The sequence below is a fragment of the Lithobates pipiens genome, unplaced genomic scaffold (assembly GCF_037356315.1).
Source record: "Lithobates pipiens isolate NorthernLeopardFrog02 unplaced genomic scaffold, aLitPip1_a1.2 Scaffold_18, whole genome shotgun sequence".
Lineage (NCBI taxonomy): Eukaryota > Metazoa > Chordata > Amphibia > Anura > Ranidae > Lithobates > Lithobates pipiens.
In genome coordinates, this window is record NW_027507758.1 from 22899063 (window position 1) to 22923416 (window position 24354).

The 24354-nt window shown below is 44.8% G+C and overlaps 1 protein-coding gene across 2 annotated transcripts in view; it reads right to left on the reverse strand.

Moving 5' to 3' along the window:
* The window catches only part of CUL9 (cullin 9), an 89373-nt gene that overhangs the window by 60154 nt on the left and 4865 nt on the right, over positions 1-24354 (reverse strand). The window contains exons 3-7 of one of the 2 annotated variants that reach the window (XM_077485469.1): positions 20618-20772; positions 20021-20527; positions 13108-13237; positions 12682-12875; positions 9052-9418 (exon numbers count right to left, since the gene is read on the reverse strand). In XM_077485469.1, the coding sequence (XP_077341595.1) occupies positions 9052-9418; positions 12682-12875; positions 13108-13237; positions 20021-20527; positions 20618-20772 (1353 nt within the window). Of the gene's footprint in view, positions 1-9051; positions 9419-12681; positions 12876-13059; positions 13238-20020; positions 20528-20617; positions 20773-24354 lie in introns of both variants that reach the window. The other variant, XM_077485468.1, reaches the window with a different exon arrangement.

Genomic DNA, 24354 nt, shown 5'->3' on the forward strand with positions numbered 1-24354 from the left:
GGAGGTGATCATCTCCCACTGGGGGAGGAAGGCCTCTTTTTTACTGCTCCCCATATTTCTTCTTAAGGGGAAAGGCCTTTTTCTTATCAGCCGTGCGATCTAGCCCTGCTTCAAGACCTGGCCCAAACAGCAGTAAACAGTAGCAGTAACAGCAGCCTCCTGTAAAAAAGATTCCAGAGCTTTGCTTTGGACGCCTTGTCCCCCTGCCATGCCTTGACCCCCTGCCATGTCTTCAGCCTTGAGGCCCTCCAGGCTGAGTTGGTCAGAGCCGAAGATCTTGCATACATTCGCCTGGATTGAATCGAAGCAGCGTATGCCAACACCTTAAGCAGCATGGGAAAGGAGGATAGAAAGTCTCCTCTGCCGTCATTGCTTCATGCATTAATCTGGCTAAGCCGACACTTCATATTATGAGCCACCACTGTGGCAGCTATGGCAGGCTTAGATATTTTCTTAAGAGAAAAAGCCCATGCATCCTTCAGAAGTGAGTCCATCATTTCAAACATAGGGTCTGAAAGCATTCCCATGTCCCTGAGGACAGGTCAGTATGCCTGGACGTCTGAAGAAAGGTAGTCTCTAACCTGGGAGATTCTATTCCAGACAAGAGCTTCCTCTTCCGCCCAAGAAAAAACCTTTGCTTTAATGCACCAGAAAAGAAAGGTTTTCCTTCGGGACCCCGCCATTCCTGATGGCATCGATCAAGACATCATGAACCAAGAACACCCGCTTCCCCCAGGTCCTAGTACATCTGATCGTGGGGTGACAATGCCTTCTTCCTAAAGTGGTATGAATAGCTCTCAAGAGCTTATCCACTTCATCCAGGGGGAAGTTTATATCGAGGGGTTCTTTTGGGTTCCCCACCCAAGCCCTCACCTTTATCAGATTCCCTTGGGAGTCTGAGACGGCACTGTCAACTTCTTCCTCAACTTCCTCTCTGGAACCCTCTAGACTCTCCCTTAACCTGCAGGAGGAACATCCATCGGGTTAGGTGGAACACTCTGCTGTGCTGGTGAAAGAGTGCTCTGGAGCTGAGGCCACTGGAACCTTCCCAGAAGCCGCCAGATATGCACCGTGTTCTGCTGCCTGTTTCCTGATGGCGCTCAAACAGGGACCTGAACCCTCTGAGGCCACTGGAACCTTAGGTTAAAGGTCTGACTGAGCTATCCGGTGCTTCAATACACTCTTTACCAAGTGCCTTTGAACCAGGGATTCCCCAAAGAGGCTCTATATGAAGGACGCTCCCTCCTAGAACCAAGGGGAGACTTGCTCATGTCCAAAGAGCAGCATAAAATCCTAAAAAAAAGAAACACCAGCACTACTTAAGAGGACCACCGGGAGTGCCCTCCCCTAGGATCAATCTCCATCTGGATCCCAGACGCACTGCCCTTCCCCCCCGACCACCTAGGGGGAAAAAACACCAGTGGAGCTACTGGTTGTAAGGTAAGGGAACCCCTCGCCAGGGCTTTTACCTTTGAGTGGCTGGTGCCGTTACTCCTGGAGCTCCCGAAGCCACTGCTTTGGACATTCTCCTGTTGAGGAAGAGTGGTACGAACGTGCCTCCAACAGCTACCTGTGCAACTGTAGAAAGAGAGGCTGCACCAGCCGAACGCTAGGTTCCCCTCCACGTGCCGCGTCCGGAACCGGAAGACGCGGATCCAACGAAGAGGTCCGCCCCCACCGGAATTGACGTCGCCCGCCAACCGGTCCGGCCTCTGGCTCCCAGCCGACTGGATACACAGGGGGGCCTTGGACGTCCTCGTTGCAGCGCCCCACTGGGCGAAACGCAGGGATGAACCTCCCCAAAAACTTCCTGATTTCCCCAAGCGAAGATTGGAGTGCGTATATAGAAAAAGGTCAGTCAAAAGTTCAGCTTCCCCAGCCGACCGGACTGCCTGTTCCGTTAAAACACCCGCGGGTGAACGGACGGACGACCCTGTAAAACTTCCTGCTTTCCCCAAGCGAAGTTTAGGGTGTATAGACAGTACGAACACTTCAGCTCCCCGCTGATCCGACTGTCAAGGGCCGACCGATAGACGGTCGGGTAACCGAGTGGGGCCGGGGCTCCGCTCGGATAGCTTCAGTCTCACCAACCGAATTCAGCTAAGGTTCCTTAGCGATGTCTCCCCACCGGAGGAAACACCATAACTGAGGAACGAAGGGAGGAGGAGGCTTAAATCATGAAAATGAAAGCGGTGTTTCCTAAGAGGGGAGGAGCCAGTGTCTCTCAAAGGTGGCTGTCCTGAAAGACGATTGGGGAAAGTTTATTAGAGAGAAGACTAAACTCCAGACCCAGGACCAACTCAGAACCAGAAAGGTATAAATTGGAAATATTGTAAGATATAGCTGTTAAAGATGTTGTAGGTATATAATAAACTGTAATGTGAAATTCATGGAAAGAAAAGGGGAAAAAAATAAATAAATAATAATAAAAAAAAAAACGAACCAGAAAGGGTCTCTGCAGCCAATCACATGGAAGCCATTAATGCCGTGTACACAGGATCTGCATTTTGGTTGGAAAAAGCTCTGATGGTTTTCCTGACGGAATTCCGATGGGATTTCGCTCAAGCTGTCTTGCATACACACGGTCACAACAAATTCCAACCATCAAGAACATGATGACGTACAACACGTACGACGGGACTAGAAAAAGGACGTTCAATACCCAGTAACCAATAGCTTCCATCTCGTAGTTGAATCTGAGCATGCAAGAGTTTTTGCGCATCGGAAATTGCATAAACACGATCGGAATTTCATAAGTTTTTCCGTCTGAAAAAATTGAGAACGTGCTCTCAAATTTTTGCTGCCGGGAATTCGGCCAGCTAAATTCCGATGGAGCATACGCACGGTCACATTTTCCGATGAAAAGCGCTCATCGGTCTTTTGCTGATCGTGTGTACGCGGCATAAGACCGTTGATGGCAAATCAAATGTAGAATCTGCAGGAGAGGGCATGGGGCCTCAGCTGCCTAGTATGGGTCATATAGTCCCGCATGATGTTAGTGCAAACCTCAGCTTAGATAGGAGAGGACCCACGGGCCAATGATGGAGCCAAAGAAGACTCTGGTGACAGGATAGACTCCAAGCACAGATGCCAACAGGACTCCAGAAGTCAACCTCCAAGCAGCCCTGAATAAGGCTCGTAACTGAGCACAGTATAATTGAAGTGGTGAACTTCACCAGGACACCAATAGCGGCCCGTTTTTATTTTTTTTTAACAAGCAAGGGGAAAAAAGGGAGAACGTACAGGAGGGACCTATGTCGTCTACTGTATGCAATGATATGGACTTTAAAGTGTTAAGCCGCGTACACACGAGCGGATTGTATGGCGTACTTAGTCCGTCATACAATCCGATGGACAATCCGTCGTAGTTTCCACTGAACGGACTTGACCACACACGGATACACAAACAGTCCGTCGAAAGCTTGCGCGATGACGTGTACAGCACGTACGACGGGACTAGAAATAGGAAGTCCAAGACACAGCAAAGCACCCTTCCGCCGTGTAAATCCTTTCTGGGCATGCGCCATTCTTAGTCCGTCGAACTAGCATACTGACAAGCGGATTGTCTGCTGAAACCAAAGTATGACGGACAGATTTTTGGAAAATCCGAAATTCTTAGCACTCCGGACTGCACGCTGAAAAAGTCCGCTGAAGCCCACACACGAGCGGATTGTCCGCTGAAATGTGTTTCAACGGACTAAGTACGTCAAACAGTTCGACCGTGTGTACGCGGCATTACTAAACCCAGGACCGTGAATTCACTACATCTGGGCTCCCACAGTAAACAGAACATGGAAATGCAATTTTTTTTTTTTTGTAAATATCAACTGTTAAACAGTGGTCTTGTTATGTGTGGACAACTTGGCCATTTGGATGAGAATTAAAAATTAAAGTTATATTTGCACTATTGGTTTAGATCCTTTAGGCCTAATGTGTAGCACGCTTCTGGCATTACTAACACGTTTTCCTTCATCCAAAATGGCGCTCTATAGCCAGCCACCCACAATTCAGAACGAGGCTTGGTTTTGTGTATATTAAGCGGTGCGTCATTACGCCGCCCATGCCGTCAAACCTGTGATGAAACGCGCCAGAGGTAGCGACATACTGACGTCGCAACACTCTGTCACGTCGTTTGTTAGCATGGGCGTGTGTATTGTAGCCAGCCGGCCGCCCGCATACATTTATATATTTTTTATCTTTTGCTGTTTTTACGCCTATTTGGCGTTTGTACTTTTAAATAAAAACCAAGAGGGTTTTACCTATGGCTATTTTTATAATTTTCTTTCTGAGCCACGTTTGTATCATCACGCATTGAACTATATACAAGCTTCCAGCGGAGGATTTGTTCTGTTAAAGTCCTGTCAGGGCTGGCTTAGCCCTTCCTCCTCTGGGCTGGCCACTTCGCTGTCGGCTAATTGCCAGCTCTCTTCTCTTTCCACAGTTACCAGCTGTTCCCGATGATGCTCGTCTGACCTGCCTATTTAAAGCCTTCCAGCTCACTTTTTCCTTTGCCTTCATGTTGGTCACATCACTAGGAACCATCTCCTGCTGTTTGTTTCGTTTCAAGACTGGCTTGCTGACATCCCTCATGGCTTCTATCCTGCTTGCAGTTGCTCTCCTTGGATCCCTGAAGTCTGGACTGGCTGATTACCCAATCTGGGTATTGGACTCTGGCTATGCTTGACTACGCTTTTTTCTATTTACCTTTTTATTAATAAACAAGTGTGATTTGATTGTATTTCTGTCTGTCTGTTTCATGGTTCCTGACAAGTCCGGACCAGAAGACCCCCTCATAGATGCAGTGATTGGACTGATACCAGAACACCATTGAGGAAAAGGCCCTGGTTGGGTGTTAGCCATAGGCATTATTTGTCTGTGTAACTGGTAAGCACACACTTCTTATAGTGGTGGGTCTGTCAAGCAAAGTAACATTGATTTCTTGGAACTGATCACAAGTTGATATTTTCACTATTTGCTAGAGATCGGTCGATTGCAAGTTTCACTGTCCTTGGGATTTTGATTTATCATCACTCAACACTTATTGTCATCTGTGGGACTATTTTTAAGTTATCAGTAACTGATCACTTATCACGTTTATAAGGTTAAAGCGGTTTGGTACCTAAAAATGAAACTTCATGTTATTAAATTCTCCAGATAGCATACTTACCTAAATGAACCCTGAAAAAAAAAAAAATATATTCTTTACTTACCTTTTATTTCTGATGTTTCTGCTGACTTCCAGGTTGTCCTCCCATGGGAGTAGGCGTGGTTGTCCTCGCAATGGTCCCTGGGAAATTTCTAAGCTATTTCCCAAGAATCCATGGGGGACAATGAAATTGTGAAATCTCGCGAGATTTCGTTAGGACGCCGGTCACGTGACGAGGGCTCTGTCCTGTGTTGTTTTCGTTGCCTTGACAACGGGGCGGCAACTTCCTGGACGCCGCCCGTTGTGATGGTAACCACAAACTTTTTCATTGCTGGTCACTGCTATCACTGAGCATGTGCAAGATGGAGCGGAGCATGCTGGGAGCCGAGCGTCATCATATAGAGGAAGTAAATGCCTGTGGGCTTCAGACGCCCACACTTAAAATGGAAAACGCCAGAGCAGTTTTTTATAAGTCATCCCGAGGAAAAGAATCGTCGCGCCGGGGGTCAAAAAAACGCCGGACGTGGATGCTAATCGAAGGTAGCACTCGCCCACCTGTGACACAGGTAAGAAAAAAAAAAAAAAAAAAAAAAAAAAGAGCGGAATCCCGCTTTAAGGGTATAGAGCGCAACCATTTTATTCTGTATATCTCACTTTGTATTGCAGCTTATTTTTAGGGTCTATTTCCCCACGCAGTCTTTTTCTTACTATAAACTGCTAAATACCTTCTCCTCATCAGCAGTATATAGCAGTCTTGTGACGTCTATCAGTGTCTGGTTAAAACTTGTAGGAGTAGTTTACATTCTCTCAAACTGTCCTATGAGGCTGCAGGATTCCCCCGACCCTGTCTGTATAGTGCAGATTGGCCCCGAGCTGGTCACATGCACCCTCCCAAGAAAAATAAAAAAATAAAAAGGAACAGAACATCTCTAGCAATACACACCAAAACAAAGCATGTGCAGAGTGTCCCCAAGGCTCTGTTATATCAGAAGATGGATTGGGGACAGTAAAAGAGGAGGATCAGAAGACATGATAAAACAGCCTTTTTACACAGAGGATTAACCCCTTAGGTTCCACAGTGAGTATAACAAGCATGCTTTACTGCATATAAAGACTGGATTTTACCGTTGCAGGTTTAGTAACAATTTAAGACCCCTTTCACACCGAGATGCTTTAAAGGAGTTTTTTGCGCTAAAAATAACGCCTGTAAACTGCCTCTTCTGCAGCTCCAGTGTGAAAGCCCAAGTACTTTCACACTGGGGCAGTGCGCTTGTAGAACAGGAAAAAAAAGTTCTGCAAGCAGCTTCTCTGGGGCGGTGCGGGAGCGCTGTATACACCGCCCATTGAAATGAATGGGTGCCCCTTTCAAAGCACCTTAAAAGCAGCAGTAAGCGGGCTCTTTTTAGCCCTTCTGGGGGGGGGGGTAAAAAGCTCCCAGGTAGCGGCGCCACTATAACAGCGCCGCTAAAACTAGCGACGCTTTACCGCTAACGTGCCACTGCCCCAGTGTGAAAGGGGTCCAAGGATACATGAACATGTACTGTATGATTTAAATCACAATAAGGACACAGGAATCAAAATGGTTCCAAAAGGCAGAAGGGTTTTAGCTTAATGCATTCCATGCATTAAGATAAAAAAAAACTTCTGTGTGCAGCAGCAATACTTACCTGAGCCCCACTGTGATCCAGCAAGAGTCTCAACTGTCCGGGACACTCCCTCATTGACTGCGACAGCAGCAGGTGCCATTGGCTCCCGCTGCTGTCAAAGTCAGTGAGCCAATGAGGTGAGAGAGGAGGCGGGGCTGAGCCGCAGATCCTCTGAATGGACACACAGCAGCGGCCCAGGTGCCCCCATAGCAAGCTGCTTGCTGTGGGGGCACTAAGCAGGAGGGAGAAGCCAGGAGCACCTGCGAGGGACCTGAGGAGGATCGGGGCTGCTCTGTGCAAAACCATTACACAGAGCAGGCAAGTATAACATGTTTGTGTTTTAGTTTTTTTTTTAAAAGGGCTTTAATATCACTTTAATTATTAGACCATAGGACACCTTCAAGTAATAATTTGGAGGGGTGGGCAACAAAACAGCAGCAACAGACCCACAGGAAAAACAAGAAGGGTCAATGGACCCTAACAGTTGACAGCAGATGCACCTTGCGCACAGGGCAAAAATCTGCAGAAAACAGCAAAATGCTGTAAAAAGCCAAAGGGCCCTGACATCTATGGGAGAATGGGTTTGGGTAGGGAAGGAAGGACCCATTCCCCGAGGGCTAAAAGCACTAAATAAAAAACCCAAATAACCATCTAGCCAAGTAGCAGAGGAGGGAGGAATCTCACAGATGTACCACCCTGTGAACAAACAGAAAAGGTTTCCGTTTCTGAGGAAGGGTGTGGCAGGTAGCCATAGAAGACAGTCCTTTAAAGCTTTACATGAGGAAGAATTACATTTTTCCTCAGAAGGCAAAAAAGAGCACCAACAAGAAGAACTGGATTCCAGGCTACATAAATCACAAAAAAAAAAAAAAAAAAAAAAAAGAAAAAATATAGGTGCCAAATCAGAACTAGAGGTGCAGTTGCCAGGGACCAAACGGAGACAAGGCTCTGCTCTTACAGAGCCCAGGAAAGCGATTTGCATGCCTCTAGGAAAGAGGTGCACCCAACCTGGAGCCCAAAAAAGTAAAGCAGTATGGATCCCGGGCTGGCGATGTGGATCGGACGCCTCCCCTGAAATAGTGCTTGAAGCTTTTAACCCCGGCCACCAGGGTTGGCGTTTGCTTCCAACAACATGGCCGCTGAGTCACTTCCTGCCAACTGGAAGCAATGTTATCGACCCCCATCCACAGTGCCTGAGACACCAGGATGTCGGGCCACATGCAATGGCTGCTCTGCAAGCATCAGGACACCACAAGTCCACACTGTTCCCCGGAAGACTCACATGGAGTCAAAATCCTACACTGCCAGTGTACCTGATCCTAAATGGGCATGCTGCCAACTAGTCTCCCATGGAGAGAAGAGGTCCCCTGGAGTAAAAACTCAAGAGCCCTTTCCAGGGCAGCCCGAAAAAAAAAGCCCGAACGACATGCCTCCCCAGGTTTACTGCCCCTGTTCTCCGGATGTGGGATGCTGGAGCAGGGAGGACCCTGCCACCTAGCACAAAGGCCAGATAAAAATAAACTTCTTCAGAGTTCCTGTCTGGCCAGAGAAAACATACTGAGGGGTGTGGTCTGTCTTTTATAATGTGGATCATGCATTTCCTGTGCTAGGTGGGAGGAGCCTCTCTCTCGCTGCAAGCCGCACTGGAAGATGGATGGAGCCAAATACAGGGCAATCATAGAAGAAAACCTGTTAAGAGTCTGCAAGACTTGTCCTGCTGGAAGGTGAACCTCTGCCCCAGTCTCAACAACCCTAAACATACAGCCAGAGCTACAATGGAATGGTTTATAGCAAAGCATATTCATGCGTTAGAATGGCCCAGTCAAAGTCCAGACCAAAATCTAATTGAGAATCTGTAGCAAGAACTGAAAATTGTTGCTCACAGACGCTCTCCGTCCAATCTGACAGAGCTTGAGCCATTTTGCAAAGAAGAATGGGCAAAATGTGGGCTCAATACAAATGCACGCCACACTTTTCCCAGATTTATTTGTAAAAAACGTTGAACAATCTATCATTTTCCTTCTACTTCACAATTATGTGCCACTTTGTGTTGGTCTATCACATAAAATACATTTAGGATTTTGGTTGTAACATGACAAAATGTGGAAAGTTTCAATGGCGCATGAATACTTTTTCAAGGCATTGTACAGGTCCTCGCATCACCCACCTCTTCCTGTCCTGGACTTGTGTTTTATTGGCTGCCCCAGTTCTCTGCAAACCCCCCCTTAAAATGACCCCTCCTTCCCTTCCCCTCCTCACCTTTGCCCTTATCCTCAGGCGCAGTGACCTGAACTCCTTCCTGAGTGAGAAGTCTGCGGAGGACCTGAAGGTCTGAGGGCTCGGAAGGACCAGCTCCAGCCTTGTCAGCTTTTCTAGTTTCTTCGCTTTTTGTTTTTTTGGAAACGGTGACACCAGTCAGGGAGTTGTCCTGTACAGAGGAACCGGCGTTGGACGTCTGCTTGGTTGCTGTGCTGGCATGGAGTACATATTTTACATAGACGTGTGAACTCTGCAAATCGCTTAGGACACAGCCACGGCAATGTTGACGGAGGAATTCCAGAATCTTCTGCGCAAGATCCACTGAAACCGAGACCTTTATAAAGGATGCTTCATCTGCGCCACGCACCTGGGGGAAGAAAAGAGCAAGTACTCAGAGAGCCTCATATTGCTGGACCCCAATCTACAGAGAGCATACCCAGAAACTGACGGAGGAGGCGGCCCTGTTTGCTTTAAAAAAAAAAAAAAATAATCTACATACTGCTCCACCCAAGACGGACAGAAAGTAAGGGGACAGAGGACCTATGTTATTACTTATCTACAGACTGGACTACCAGGGACAGAGGGCCAGTTCACATGACACGCAGTCCAGTGCATTTTTGTCTGCTTCAAAAAAAATGCATGGATAGTAGGTTATATGGATTCCAATGGCTTAGTTTACACCAGGGCTTGCAGGTCCAGAAAAAAAATAAAAAAATAAAATAAAAGTAGAACATGCTGCATTTTTACTGCACTGGAGCGCTGTAAAAAAACACTTAAAAAGGAATGTACCGAAAACGCACTGGAACACACGTCCTTAATTAAAATTAAGAGAAAGAAAAAAAATGCACTGGACTGCATTAAAAACGCACCAAATATGCACAAGAACGCTTCAAAAATGAGCATGCAGAAAAGCATCTGGAACACGTTTCTATGGTGTGAACTGGCCCAGAGAGTGAGTATACAATGAGGACATGTGTTATTACCGATCTATGGTAAATTCACATATTCGCCAGCACACCAACAAATGTTTTAATTACAGAATGATGACATTACTGTAGAATGATCACATCAGCGTATGTCATCATTGTACAATAAAAACTTTTGGACAACATTTGAGGATCCTTGGTGTGCTGGCAAATATGTGCATTTACCTGAGATTTTCCAGTAACCAGCTGGTAGTCTCTGCAGCACCCACTACTGATGAGCCTTGTTCCCAGGAACATATGCAAGGGGAATATAGAAAAGATTACCAATCTATGGACTACCTGGGACTGACCAAGAGGAGGACACAGAGGCCCTGTGTGTCATTACCAATGTGCAGACCGCTCCCCCTGCCTTATTGCCAATCTAAGGACTGCACTATCCTTTATCTCATTTATACCACTAGTGTTTACTTAACTGTTCTATGCCAGATATGTACTTGTAACATATGCTATTAATTAAACATCTGGTCATGGATATCTCTACTTTGCAACCTCTGTACTTTATGATTCATTTACCCGTTTTCCAAAACGGAGCCCGATCTGCTCAGCAGGGGATCACTCCATTGATCCCTGCTGAGCAGGCAGATGACAGGTCTGTCTCTGCACACTGTGCAGGGACAGACCTGTCAGAGCGCCGCTCTCCCCTATGGGATCAAGACGGACCGTAGAGTCCGTCGCCACCCGATTCAATGACTGATGGAAAATTAGGTTTTTCCTCCGTCGCACTTTTTCGGATCGGAGCGGGTCAGATGTCAGCGGACATGTCACCGCTGACATCAGTCGCTCCATAGAGGTCTATAGAGCGTCCGTTCAGGTCTGCCTAAAAAAACTGACAGGCGGACCTGAATGTATCATCCCGTGTGAAAGAGGCCTTACTGTTGGAGATTGTTGCACTGGAATGCCATATTATTTAATTCACGTTGACATGTTTTGTGATTGGAAAGGATTGCTCATATGTTAAGTCTGGGGTGCCAAGGGTCATAGATTTTCTAAACAGGTGCTCTTTTGCCTACAAAACAAAAAAAAGGGGGTCATGGCCACCAATTTCTTATCCTATACTACCGAACAGCTCAGGTGGCAAAGTTTTCGATGGTGTATTCACAAGGTGAACTGCCCAAAATGGCAGGCTATAGGACAGACGGCAGTTAAAGAGTCCCCCAAAAAAAAAAAAAAAAAATATGTAAATAAAAAGTGAGCAGCTACAAATACTGTAGCTGTTGACTTAATATTAGGACATTTACCTGACCAGGGATCCAACAATGTCAGCACCCTCGACAATTTTCAGATCGGCTCTCGAGTGCTGCCACCGTGGTAAAGGGGAACAAACAGTGAAGACTTTTAGCTTTACAGCCTGTTCCCGAATGCGCAAAGCATGCTGCGCTAACTGGCCAGACAGCGGAGGAAAGAGAAAGGGGGCTGAACTTCCGAGGGATGTCACCGCGGTGTATTCTCCTGGAAGTGGGGATGGGTACCTGTCCTCCCCCCTGAAAGGTGCCAAATGTGGCACCGGAGGGGGGTGGGGGGGGGGCTATGTTAAATGGCAACCCGGAAAGAGAACCACTATTCTTGCACCTAATTTAACTCATTCATTGGCCATCTGGGATTGAGTGCGGTCCAATACTAACTTCATTTCATCTTTTCATCCATTGGATCACCTTTTCAACAATACAGCGTCCATCCCCCCAGCCAGAATTCAAAGGCATTTCGCTGGTGGCTGAATATAAGGGCCTTTATCAGATTGGACATTTCCTCACTCCCCGCGGTCCCTTTACATTGTCCCCACCTGAGTTCAACAGTCCTGACTGCACAGCCCTATATCTTTTGGAAATTTACCTTTACAAAAAAATAAAAAAACTGTAAGCTGACCTTACGCTGGAACCCACCAGCCCAGGTCCAGCTGTACCAGTGTCCCACAAACACTTGGTGTTAGGCTGCCGCTTCACAGAGAGGTCAGAAAAAGCCACGATAGGCGAGAAAGAACCGTACACCATCGCAGTGTTTCTCAACTCCAGTCCTCGAGGTGCCCCAACAGGTCACGTTTTCTGGATTTCCCTCAGATTCCCTCAGATTAAACGGCTGTGGCAGTGAAACTGATCAAATCACCTGTGCAAAATAATGGAAGGCCTGAAAAAGGCCTTGAGGACTGGAGTTGAGAAACACGGAGATGGTATACGGTCCCTTCTCACCTATGGAGGCTTTTTACGAACTCCTCTCTGCGAAGCGGCATATCGGTGCCTGACACCAGGGGATCGTGGGGCACTGGTCCAGCGTAAGGTCAGCTTACAGATTTTTTTGTAAAGGTGAATTTACGCTTTAAAATACATTTCCAAAAGATATGGGACTATACAGTCAGGCCTGTTAAATTCAGGTGTGTTGTTACTTTATGCTGGATAAGCTCTGGGAGGTACCACCTGTGTAACATGGCTTTTTGCTTATGGGAACCCTACATAATACAAACACAATACGACTACAGGAATAATTCATCGAAAAAAAAAAAATATATATAAAAAAAAAAAAAAAAAATAGTGCCATCCATCATCATGGTGTGTAATGCATATAACAATTTGCTCAGTTGATGAAAACTACTAGAATATTTCTGGCACTCTCGTCCGCATTCCTGTGAGGAGGTCTTCAGCTTCTCACTCACCTCCTCCAAGTTATGTTTTATCATTGTGTAGACCTCATTCTGCTCCTGAACCTCCAGCCTCCGAATAAAGAAGAGGACCTCCCACCACTCATCCTGCCTCAGGATCCCTCTCTCCTCGATGGCTGCTGCTGCTGCAGCGAGATATGGTAGGGCGTACACATTGCCACATGGCTTACACGGCAAAGACTGGGGCACTGTAAAAAAAAAAAAAAAAAAAAAACAAAAAAAAAAAAAACAGCAAAACACAAAATTAGTTGGTGGACATGGCAGAACAGTGCACCATTCAGTAGAGGAACCGCTTCCTGCTTGGTGTTAAATGACCCGTACAACTTCAAAAGACACAGGAAAGATAACAATCATATCTGGATACCCAACTACCTGGCTGCTGCTCCACTCCACAAGATCCTATGCATCCTCCCAGCTCACCTGGTGACACCTTCACACTTTCAGCCACAGTTGAAGCTTTCTCTGTACCATCTTCATCAGCCTGCTCTCCAATTATCTGAACCATGTGCCAGTGAACCCAGTAGGTACGGCCGGTGGACCTCCAGAGCACCTGTAAGTGATTATTTACATGTTAATACACACTCTGTCCTGGGATAATCTAACTGCTGGATGTGGCCCTTTCTCTATCCAGGGGCGTGGCCCTTTCTCTATCCAGGGGCGTGGCCCTTTCTCTATCCAGGGGCGTGGCCCTTTCTCTATCCAGGGGCGTGGCCCTTTCTCTATCCAGGGGCGTGGCCCTTTCTCTATCCAGGGGCGTGGGGCACCCTTCCATCCACCTCTTGGGGCACCCTTCCATCCACAACTGACACCAGTGATCGGGGAACTATTCCTCCCACTGATATTATCAATTGGGCACTATTCCTTCCACTAAATACAAAGATGGGGCATTATCTACTCCAACTGGCCACAGTTCAGGCCCGATAAAGTCTGAAGGACAGTAAACTGGTCCTTTGTTTAGAACATTTGGAGACCCCTGTTGTAGACTTTTCTAGAGCTCGTAAAAAAAAACCAATTTCATCCACTTCAGATCTGTGGGTAGACACTGGCAGGTGGCCAGAGGGAAGAGTTAAATTATTAGAGAATGTATTTCCTGTTGGATGAGCTTATCAATAATAAGCTTGTCCTTCCTTCCTTCTTGTTCCTTATATAAAAACACAAGTGCAGACAACTCAAAAAGACCAAAATTTACCCAAAAACACTCAACGGTTACATTATGCCTGAACCTTTGTCCGTTGAAGCCTAAAGGTCCAACTACACCTCAGCCCGAGTCACAACCAACAAAAACCTGGCATAAAGTCCGGTACCCAAGCAGGAATATCCCCCAACTGTCAGACTTTAGATGGACAGAGGTTCATGCATAATTCACCTAGGGTTACACAGATATCCATATCGGTGCTGATACTATGCACTTGCTTGAGTGTCGGTACGCGTGCAAATGCTCCAATACCTGAAATCGGTACCTTCAACTGACAATGGGAAATGTAAAAAAAATAAAAATAAATAAAAAGCTATCAATTATCGATCGGTTAATCACTTAAGCCCCGGACCATTTTGCTGGCCAAAGACAAGAGCACTTTTTGCGATTGGGCACTGCGTCGCTTTAACCGACAATTGCGCGGTCGTGCGACGTGGCTCCCAAACAAAATTGACACCTTTTTTTCCCACAAAAAGCTTTCTTTTGGTGGCATTTGATCACCTCTGCGTTTTTTATTTTCTGCGCTATAAACAAAAAAACAGCATTATTTTTTGCTTTTTGCTATAAGAAATATCCCCCAAAAATATTTATATATATATATATATATATATATATATATATATATATATATATATATATATATATATATATATATATATATATATATATATATATATATATATATATATATATATATATGAAAAAAAAAACATTTTTTTTCTCTCAGTTTAGGCCGATACATATTCTTCTACATATTTTTGGTAAAAATAAAAAATTGCAATAAGTATTTATTGTTTAGTTTGCGCAAAAGTTATAGCGTCTACAAAATAGGGGATAGTTTTATGGAATTTTTATTAATATATATATTTTTTTTTTTTAACTAGTAATGACTGTGACATTATGGTGGACACGGACAATTTTGGAGAGCCATTTTGGGACCATACACATTTATACAGCGATCAGTGCGATTAAAATTGCATTTACTGTGAAAATATGACTGGCAGTGAAGGGGTTAACACTAGGTGGCGCTGTAGGGGTTGTGTCCTAGGGATGTGTTCCAACTGTAGGGGGGGGATGGGCTAGCTGTGACACATCACTGATCTCTGCTCCCGATCACAGGGAGCTATGATCAGTGACGTCACTAGGCAGACTACGGAGATGCTTGTTTACATTAGCATCTCCCTGTTCTTCCTCTCCGTGAGATGATAGCGGGTATACCCGCGGACCCAACTCACGGAGGTCTCGGCCGGCGCGCTGCGCACGCGATGGCACGGTGGCAAATTTAAAGGCCCGTACAGGTACGCCCATTTGCTCAGCTGTGCCATTCTGCCGATATAAATCGGTGTGCGCCGGTCGGGAACCGGTTAAGGAGCGAGGCTGCCGCGTCCTTAACAACCGATAACTCATTCAGATGTCAGTGGGGTTTCCCTTTGACAGCTGAAGTGTAAACTGAAGTCCTGGCAATTGGAGCCGACAAAAAAAAAAAAAAAAAAAAAGGCAGCCGGGCAATGGTTAACAACATTGCTCAGCTGAAAGATAAAAAGAAACATGGTTTATTTTTTTATCCTACTGTTTTTCTTCATCTACGGATCAAAAGGATGAACTTGAATCTGCAGATGAAAACAGTTTAAAGAAACCTGTCAAGTAAAAAAAAAAACATTTTTTATGAAATGTTTCTCGGTTTAACCCCTTATTAACCCTTAATTCCTTATTCTCCATTTAATTACATCTTTAATGCTCATTTTTTTTTCTCTCACTTCTATGTTATAAACTATTAATAATTAAAACTTTTTTTTTTCTTTGCTTTGTTCATTAAGGCCCCTTTCACACTGTTGGCCCGTTCAGGTCCGCCTGTCAGTTTTTACAGCAGACCTGAACGGGCGCACTCCATGCTAGTCTATGGAGAGATGGATGTCAGCGGCGACATGTCCGCTAACATCCGACCCGGTCTGATCCGGATCTGGTGCGGATCTGTCGATGGCGGATTTTTTTTTAAATGTATCGGTGGATCTTTAATTCAACTGTTGAGGGATATTGCTGCCTGTGTACAGAACCTTGTGTCAGGTGGTTGTGCGTCTCCGGCTGAGGAATGGTTGGACATGGGTTAGGCTTTTGATGGAGGCCGAAACACATCAACATTTTTTTGGATGAGGTTATAGGGCTGAAACTAATCGATTAGTAATTGATTCATTTCATAATCGATTAAAGTGGTTGTAAACCCTTACAAACCACTTTGACCTACAGGTAAGCCTAGATTAAGGCTTACTTGTAGGTCCAAGAAATATCTCCTAAACCTATACGGTTTAGGAGATATTTGCCCGAAGACAGCGACACGCAGGCGCACTGAGCGCGGCATTTTCAGTGACGGAGCTGCCGCGCGCGTCGGCTCCCGTGCGCATGCGCGGGAGTGACGTAATCGCGGCTTCGCCGAACGACAGCGGCAGAGCTGCTAGACCCCACCGAAAAGATGGATGCTCCGGACTACAGGGGACAGCGGTGACTTCGCTGGCTCCTGTGTCAGGTAAGTGACACATAATGGGCTACTATGTGATGCATAGTAGTCCATTATGCTTTGCAGGGAATGAAAGAGGAAGTAAACCCATCAGGGTTTACTTCCTCTTTAATCGGCTAGTAACATAATGGAGTTAAAAAACTAAAATGAGCCCTTTATAGTACAAAAAGAGTAAATCGCTACTGTAAATATTACTTTCACAGTTCTACAAAAATGAACCCCTTACAGTAGTGATTATTGCCATTTTTTGTACTATAAAGGGCTAATTTTAGCTTTTGTTTTTTAACCCCATTATGTTACTAAATAGAGCTGCAACTATTAATTTGTCTGTTGACTACTCTATCGATTATTTTTTCGATTAGTCAACGTCTATCCGATTATTATTTTTTAAATTAATCTTGTGGTTTTTTTTTTTTTTGATTAGCTAATTAATCCTTTGGATAACCTTACAAAAAATAAGTACATAAAAAAAAAAAAAAGATATGATAAAAGAATATAACTAGTACACACACACACACACACACACACACACACACACACATACATACATAAATAAATAAACAAGAATATTTTTTTTAGGGGGCACCCAACTTTAAGGGACCAGAATCTGAACAACAAAACACTTTAATGACTTGGAGAGGATCTGCAAAGAGGAGTTGGACTAAATCCCTCCGGAGATGTGTACAAACCTGGTGGCCAACTACAAGAAACGTCTGACCTCCGACTGCCAACAAGGGTTTTGCCACCAAGTACTAAGTCATGTTTTGCAAAAGGGGTCAAATATTTATTTCACTCACTAAAATGCAAACCAAATTTATAACGTTTTTGAGTTGCATTTTTCTAGATATTCTTTTTGTTATTCTGTCTCTCACTGCTAAAATAAACCGACCATTAAAATTATAGACTGATCATTTTCTTTGTCAGTGGGCAAACGTACAAAATCAGCAAGGGGTCAAATGATTTTTTTTTTTCCCCCTCCTCACTGCAACTCAAGTCACAACCAACAAACACCTGAAACACAGTCCTGTATACAGGCAGGAACATCCCTCGACAGTTGGAATAGGCCTGAACTAGCGTCCATCCTCTACAGCAGTGGTTCTCAACTCCTGTCCTCGGGGCCCACTAACAGGCCAGGTTTGCAAGATAACTGAAATATATCACAGGTGATATCATTTGCTGCTCAGTGATAGCAGCACTCTTGTTTGCATCTCCCCAAGGTAAAAACTTAAAATCTGGCCTGTTAGTGGGTCCCGAGGACAGGAGTTGAGAACCACTGCCCTACAGTCTATGTCTAACCATCGCTCAACCAGACATGTACACAGACAAGAACATAACTTTAACAGTTGGATTGGGCATGAGCACCTGTCCATCCAACCATAGTTTAGCCTGAGACATTTTAAGATTATTATTTTAAAAACCCTGGAGGCAGTTTTTCAGGTGTTTTAGCACTAAAAATAGCACCTGAATAAAAAAATTAAAAAAAATAAAAAGTTCCTTTAAATATAGTCCCTGGGGGTTCCCCTTAATCTGCCTGTAAATTGGCGCATCTGTAGCATGTATAGAACACACTGTACCAAAAAAATTCAAATTTCTAAAGAAAAAAAAAGAAAAAATATGAGTCAAATCACATTTAAATTGATTTGCGGTTGCAATTGCAGCTATTTATAAAAAATAAAGAAAGAAAAACCTTTCAGGGTGTGGTATGGATTTTAACCACTTAAGGACCAGGCCTCTTTTTCAGACTCGGTGTTTACATGTTTAAAACGTTTTTTTTTTTGCTAGAAAATTACTTAGAACCCCCAAACATTATATATTGTTTTTTTCTAACACCCTAAAGAATAAAATGGCGGTCATTGCAATACTTTTTTTCACACTGTATTTGCGCAGCAGTCTGTCAGACTTTAATGTTATGCCGAGTAAATTGATAACCAACATGTCACGCTTCAAAATTGCGCCCGCTCGTGGAATGGTGTCAAACTTTTACCCTCAAAAATCTCCATAAAGCGACATTTAAAAAATTCTACAGGTTGCATGGTTTGCGTTACAGAGGTCTATGGCTAGAATGATTGTTCTCGCTCTACCAATCGCGGCAATACCTCACGTGTGGTTTGACTACCGTTTTCATATGCGAGCACTACTCACGTATGCATCCGCTTTTTTTTTTACTTGATTTTATTTTTACACGGTTTTAAATAAAAAATAAATAAATAAAAAAATGGATCACTTTTATTCCTATTACAAGGAATGTAAACATCCATTGTCATAGGAAAAAAAAATAAAAAATAAAATAAAAAGCATGACAGGATCTCTTAAATTGAAAAAAAATGTTCCTTTAAGAGGTATGGGCGAAAGTGAGGTTTTGACATCGCTTCCGCCCTCCTATGGTATAGTGGTATAGAGACGAGTGGGGGCCATCTTAGCCTTACGCGTCTCCATACTCATCAGTGTGAAGGACCTGATCGCCTCCGCCGCTACCGACAGCTCCGGTAAGCGGCGGAGGGCGTGGGAGAGGGGGTGGCCCCTCTACCTCTGCCAACGGTGATCTCGCAGCGAACACGCTGCAGAGACCACCATTATCGTAAACAAGACCGCCTCCTGTAAAGATGGATATCTCGGTTGTGGCAGCAGCTGCTGCCGTTACCGAGATATCCCTCTTCAAAATGCCGACGTATATGTACAGGAGGCGGTCAGTAAGTGGTTAAAGGGAACCCGACGCATGTTCTACCTTAAATGCAGAGAATGCATTAAGGGAAAAACCTTGAGGCTTTAAAGCCACTTTAAATTAACGGACACATATCTGCACCCAACACTGCTTGATAAAAAAGGTAACCATTGTAGGTACCACCTTAATACAGTGATCCCTGTGGGATCCTTCTATTGCCCAGCACTGCTGTGTATAGTGAGGTCCTGTTAACCCTCCACAGAAGTCCCACCTATCTTTTGCACATTGTGACCACCCTAGTGAGTTCCTCTTCACCCTCCACCAGTAGCCTTACCCATCCATTATACAGTGTGACTACCCTAGTGAGGTGCTCTTCATCCTCTACCTCCCAACCCATTAGTTACAAGGTGTAACCACCCTAAATGGAGGTCCTCTTCGACCTCCACCAGAAATCCCACCCGTCCTTTACAGTGTGACCACCCTAGTGAGGTTTTCCTCATCCTCCAGCAGAAGTCCCACTCATCCATAACAGTGTTACCACCCAAGTGAGGTCTTCATCCTCCACAACAGAGTGTGACCACCCAAGTGAGGTCTTCTTAATCATCAACCTCCCACCCATTATTTACACGGTGTGACCACCCTGATGGGGTCCTCTTTGACCTCCACCATAAGTCCCACCTATCTGTTACACAGTTTGACCCATCCATTACAGTGTAACCACTCAAGTGAGGTCTTCTTCATCGTCCACCTCCTACACATCTATTACACAGTGTGACCCCCTGAAGAGGTCCATTTTTACCACCACTGGAAGTCCCACCCATTAGCTACACAGTGTGACCACCCTAATGAGGTCCTTTACAACCTCCACCAGAAGTCCCAACGACATGTCACACAAAATGACCACCCTAATGAAGTCTCACCCATCTGTTGCACAACACGATTACCCTTCCGTTCAGCATCTCACCTGAACAGGCGGCATTCCATTATTGCTCTGGCGGAAGACACCCTCATCTCCGGCACTGATCTCATCATAGTCTTCCAACATCCGCACAGACATGCCTGGTTTTAAGGCTTCCTGGACATAATCAACATAAGCATTTCGCGCAGCAAAGTCTGAAGGCTCCAAGAACATCTTTGCCGCTTTCCTCTTGGAAGCAGCGACATGGATGGGAGAGCCAGAGACCACCTGGAAGTTGGTGCAGGCCGGAACTTTGGGTTGGAAAATGGAACGGATGACTCGGGAAAGTTGTTCGCTGTCTAAGAGGTTTCCTTTCTCTGAACAGTCTTCATTCACCCAACCCATCACTCGCACCAGCTCACAGATCAGGCTGCCCATGGCCATGCTGAAATCAAACTGGCGTTGCACCCGAGACATCTCGCTACGATCTGGCCGGTCGCTGCTCAGCTGGTCCAGTAGGGATGTGACACACAAGTAACGTTTCACAAGTGAGAAGAGTTGCTTCCCTGGAATCTGCCACAAAAAAAAAAAAAAAAAAGAAGATGAATACACACCATCAACGAGAACCCCACACTGACATAGTTGGAACTTTTTAGCCCTTACCTGTGGGAGGTGTATGCCTTCAAAGGAAATACAATGTTCTTCTGAACTGGTGGTCTCAGCAAAGAGCTGCAACAAGGTGTACCGTGACTCAAAGTCCATGTGTTGCTCTATTCCATCCTGCTGACTTAGTGAGAGCAGTACATGGGCCCGGCTCCCTGAAAAACATCAACACTCATCATACACCATTAGCCAAGGCCTGACTCCATGAAAAAACATGGCATCAATACTAAGGCCTGGCCATGCAAGTCAAGGCCATTAGACTATTTTCACACCTACAGTGGTGTGAAAAAGTGTTTGCCCCCTTCCTCATTTCCTGTTCCTTTGCATGTTTGTCCCACTTAAGTGTTTCGGAACATCAAACCAATTTAAACAATAGTCAAGGACAACACAAGTAAACACAAAATGCAATTTGTAAATGAAGGTGTTTATTATTAAAAGGTGAAAAAAAAAGCCAAACCATCATGGCCCTGTGTGAAAAAGTGATTGCCCCCTAAACCTAATAACTGGTTGGGCCACCCTTAGCAGCAACAACTGCAACCAAGCGTTTGCGATAACGTGCAATGAGGCTTTTACAGCGTCCTGGAGGAATTTTGGCCCACTCATCTTTGCAGAATTGTCCTAATTCAGTTACATTAGAGGGTTTTCGAGCATGAACGGCCTTTTTAAGGTCATACCACAACATCTCAATAGGATTCAGGTCAGGACTTTGGCTAGGCCACTCCAAAGTCTTCATTTTGTTTTTCTTCAGCCATTCTGTGGTGGACTTGCTGGTGTGTTTAGGATCATTGTCCTGCTGCAGAACCCAAGTTCGTTTCAGCTTGAGTACACGAACAGATGGTCGGACATTCTCCTTCAGGATCTCTTGGTAGACAGCAGAATTCATAGTTCCTTTTATCACGGCAAGTCTTCCAGGTCCTGAAGCAGCAAAACAGCCCCAGACCATCACACTACCACCACCATATTTTACTGTTGGTATAATGTTCTTTTTATGAAATGCAGTGTTCCTTCTACGCCAGATATACTTGGACACACACCTTCCAAAGAGTTCCACTTTTGTCTCATCGGTCCACAGAATGTTGTCCCAAAAGTCTTGGGGATCATCAAGATGTGTTGTGGAGAAATTGAGACGAGCTTTGATGTTCTTTTTGCTCAGCAGTGGTTTTCTCCTTGGAACTCTGCCATGCAGGCCATTTTTGCCCAGTCTTTTCCTGATGGTGGAGGCATGAACGCTGACCTTAACTGAGGCAAGTGAGGCCTGCAGTTCCTTGGACGTTGTTGTGGGGTCTTTTGTGACCTCTTGGATGAGTCGTCGCTGCGCTCTTGGGGTAATTTTGGGCGGCCGGCCACTCCTGGGAAGGTTCACCACTGTTCCATGTCTTCGCCATTTGTGGATAATGGCTCTCACTGTGGTTCGCTGGATTCCCAAAGCTTTGGAAATGGCTTTATAACCCTTTCCAGACTGATAGATCTCAATTACTTTCTTTCTCAATTGTTCCTGAATTTCTTTGGGTCTCGGCATGATGTGTAGCTTTTAAGGATCTTCTGATGGACCTTACTGTGTCAAGCAGCTCCTATTTAAGTGATGCCTTGATTGTGAACAGGTGTGGCAATAATCAGGCCTGGGTGTGGCTAGAGAAATTGAACTCAGGTGTGGACAACCACAGTTATAGTATGTTTTAACAAGGGGGGCAATCACTTTTTCACACAGGGCCATGATGGTTTGGATTTTTTTTCACCTTTAATAATAAACACCTTCATTTACAAATTGCATTTTGTGTTTACTTGTGTTGTCCTTGACTATTGTTAAAAATTGGTTTGATGTTCCGAAACACTTAAGTGTGACAAACATGCAAAGGAACAGGAAATGAGGAAGGGGGCAAACACATTTTCACACCACTGTATGCGTGTATAGAATGCGCACAAAATAATTTTTACTTCACGCAAAGAAACACGCGGCCCTTTAGCAGATTAATGGCAGATGGTTTAAGGGTCTGGGTCATTGAGACAATGCCAAAGAACCTCCCCTCAGCCGATTGTTTCAGAAAACTCTGTCATAGAGAAATGTTTTAGATTTTTACTTGCTAAAATGTTTTTGCCCCTGGAGGGTTGAACGAGGACTTTGAAACTAGTGCCATTCTCTAGATTCCTCCTTTCCTAATATATTTGCGCAGGATTTTTTATTAGTATATTAATTTTAAATATGGTAAACATTTTTAAATAATTTTAACCATTTTGGTACATATATATATATATATATATACACACATACATACACACACACATATCCCCACTATATTTATACATATACCCTCCCCTTCAGTTATATATATATATATATGCCTAGTCTTAAGAATTATTGAAGATTGTGTAAAAATATTGATTCTCATTTTCATTTTATATTTATTTTTAAATGTCGCTCATTGGTTGTTGTTCTGTATGAATTCATATATTTTTTTGTTTGGATAGGGATTTTATTTCTGTTTATCCTCCTGTCCTATACCTTTATATTGCGATAACGTGCCATTTACATATTCCCGCCCCTAAGGTCCACCCAGGTAGTATAAAATTAGTCCCCTACACATACAGTCATCAGGTTGATAAAGGAACCAATGAGATGTTCAGAAACGCGTCACTCTTTGATGACTGCTTCCTGTTTTGCTTCCCGTTTGTGGTCCCCGCTGGTTGCTGTTTATTGTCTTCTGCCGCTGACGTCACTCCCGGGATCCTCGTGTTTTGAGACTGCGATTGCGGGCTGGCCTGTCAGTTCTCTTGGAGCTCCCTGCTGGTTTTCCCGTTGGCATCCCCTGGACCCCCCCCCCCGCTACTGGAAACACACAGCCTAAAGAATTTGTATATGCCAGTGACCATTGCATTTATGCCGGACCACCTACATGGATATTAATGATATGCTCTGCCAGTCTACATATCTTGTAAGTGTTTTTAACCCTTTTTGGGGAAATTAAACAGCTTTTAACTCTACACTTAGAGGCGCCTTTTCTTTGTTTTAATGCCACGTAAGCCAAACTGCATGATGCCGCAGCACTTTGCGGTTTGGTGTAGTGCAATTTTTCAAACAAGGGACTTCTTTTCGGAGTTTCTGGTGCGTAGGGCTGCCACTATCCAAGGCCTGCCTAATTGCTAAAGGGCATTTTTGGGAAAATGCGCCATTTTGCATGCACGCCCGACATGCAACTAGTGGTTGAAGGTCCATATACTTGAGGGATTAATGCTGCAGTTTTGTCAGAGGGTTGTGCACCCCCATATCATTTTGCATGCTACTGAGCACACTGTGTACAAACAACACGCCATCGTTCACTCACTCAAGTCCTACAGCAGGGAAATCCCCAACATGTGGAAGTCAATGCATTACAATTGGAAGAATGTCATATGAGCAGAAAGAGAAATTCCACCATGCGGCCAGCACACTCCTAGCAACCCATACCACAACACTGAGAAAGTGGTATTAAAGAATTTGTGACCACGTATGTCTGTTCTCTGACTGTGCGCAGTGCCCGTGAGTTATGCAACCGAGCACCCTGTGGCCCTGTGTTATGCAACAGAGCGCCATGTGGCCCTGTGTTATGCAACCGAGCACCCTGTGCCCCTGTGTTATGCAACCGAGTGTGCTCTGTGCCCGTGTGTTATGCAACCGAGTGTGCTCTGTGCCCCTGTGTTATGCAACCGAGTGTGCTCTGTGCCCCTGTGTTATGCAACCGAGTGTGCTCTGTGCCCCTGTG